The sequence below is a fragment of the Aphanomyces astaci genome (genome assembly GCF_000520075.1).
Source record: "Aphanomyces astaci strain APO3 unplaced genomic scaffold supercont1.38, whole genome shotgun sequence".
NCBI lineage: Eukaryota > Oomycota > Saprolegniomycetes > Saprolegniales > Verrucalvaceae > Aphanomyces > Aphanomyces astaci.
In genome coordinates this window covers 248931-251044 of record NW_009798301.1, presented here as the reverse complement: position 1 = coordinate 251044, position 2114 = coordinate 248931, and the positions used below count along the sequence as shown (strand labels likewise).

The 2114-nt window shown below is 54.4% G+C and overlaps 1 protein-coding gene across 1 annotated transcript; it reads left to right on the top strand.

Moving 5' to 3' along the window:
* Window positions 1-898: 898 nt before the first annotated feature.
* Window positions 899-1506, top strand: H257_12069 (hypothetical protein; the record flags this gene model as incomplete). Its single annotated transcript, XM_009839178.1, has 2 exons — window positions 899-1197; window positions 1254-1506. 2 exons carry the CDS (start codon window positions 899-901, stop codon window positions 1504-1506), a joined length of 552 nt encoding a protein of 183 aa, XP_009837480.1.
* Window positions 1507-2114: the final 608 nt, after the last annotated feature.

Below are 2114 nucleotides of genomic sequence, written 5' to 3'. Positions count from 1 at the left end.
TTCAGCACCTCCCAGACGACGATTACAAGACCTACGGGACTCAGCACCTCCCGGACGACGATTACAAAGTCTACAGCAGCGTGATACAGAACACCCTGGTCGAAGCGAAGAAGATTGGTTACGCGGTTACAAGTACCGACAGCGGGATTTAATAAATCCCGGGCAACGAAGTGAAGATTGAAGTCTCCCGGAACCCTAGTAGACCTCCGAAAGAGTCCCTGGTATCCTGGACGCCTTGCCCACGAGATGAGATTTTGTACGGCATCTGGACGATTTGTCTTCGCCGGAGCTCAGACTTAAGAAGGGGAGAATGTCACGGGGTGGGATTCGGACGTTCCGGATCTCCCGATCAGACTCCGGATCTCAGGGACCTAGATTATCTATTAGTCTACCTCTTCTCCTGAGCTAAATCCACTAACTCGACTTTACATTTTGCCTCGAACCTCACACTTGGAGCGTGTTCTCTCTGCTTGCCTGCGCCGCGCCTGCCTGTCAAAATGTCGCTAAACCCCGTGACATTCTGGTGGAGCAGCAGGGTAGGCGTTTGCAAAGGAAGTTGAGAAGAGAAAGGCAATATGTCGCCAGAAGGCCCAACAACAAAGACGATATGTATTCAAGACTGGCTTGCGGGAGGCGTCCGAGGGAGCGACTACTACGTACGGGAAAACTCGACTCCGGGGCGCTCAGCACCAAAACCATCTCGGACATACCTTCCGGGAACATGCTCGTGTTTGAAGAAACCGGCGCTGGCAATGGTGGCAGACTTGTCTCCCCAAGCCGGAATCGGTTTCGAGCGTTGTTGGCCCAACGAAATGACTTTTGAGCGCAGTTCGCAACCTATCCGAGCTCCCGGGTCCGCCTCCTTGGTCCAACCTTGGTCCAAGAGGTATACGGGGGTATGGTTCCGGCACTGCTCACCCGGAACGACCTCGAAGAAGTCCGGAGCTTCGAAAGTAAAAATGAAACCCCCCACAAGACATTGAGGGACCTGGATACAGCTCTTCAGGAAGAAGTTCGCCAACGGCATATGATGGAACGACTCCGGGATGACGAACACCAACTACTCCGGAACAGCAAAGGGACTATCCGGGAGCTCCGGGAGATATTGTCAAACGAGCAGTCACGATATGAGCAAGCCCTGTTCAACGAAAAACGTCGCCGGGAAGACCTGGAACAGTCGATGCAAGGGTCATTCAGGTCCGTGACCCAGGAACATGTCCTGGTGAACGAAGCCCGGAAATATCTGGAAAAAGGAAGGAGTGCGAACGAACGCCTACGGCAACCGACGAGAAGAAGCGCGAGCTCTTGTGGACGCTAACAGTGCTCTGCTCCGGGACGAGGAAGTTCGTCTACGACAAGAGAAGGCGGCTCATGAATCAAACATTCATCGGGCTTACGAGGAATTGGAACGTCAATGGACCCAAATACAAGTGGAACGGAGTGTATTGGACCTACAACAACAAGCCCATCGATTTAGAAACTTTTTCCCTGAAGCTCCCAGTGTGACGTCGGTACCATCCTGCCAGAGCTCTCCCTCAACATGCTCCACGGTCCCCACGGACGCTCATATATCCACCCCGGGATCTCATCCATCCACACCACGAACGTCGGACTTGCCCCGTTTCATGCAACATACGGAAATCGTAAGGGAGTCGGCTGCGCCAGGGGTACCGCCTTCGTTTCTCGTCCAGGAGTCCGCGCATCAGCCATTTATGCCTCTGGGCGCACCTCAGTCTCAGCCCTACCGGGGCCCTTACAGTACTTCGGGAAAAACGCTGATTTGCGGAGACCCGGATGATGAAACGAAATCAGGCGAAGTGATCTGCGGGATATGCAAAACAAGAGGCCACCCCCGCGAGGAGTGTCCCCGGGAGAACTGGTATTGCACTCGCTGCCGTTGTCAGGGGCACGCTCTATTGGAATGTGGGCTTCCCCGGACGGATGTTCCTGGAGGACAAGATACCCGTTATACTTGTGGGGAACTTGGCCATTTTAGCTGGGGATGTCCAGTAACTACGGAGCGTCACTCGCCGCCTCAGCACGGCCTGGCTCCTCTTCAGTCCGGAGAACATTCGGAGACCAACGGAGACAATGTGCCCGGAATGGATCACTGT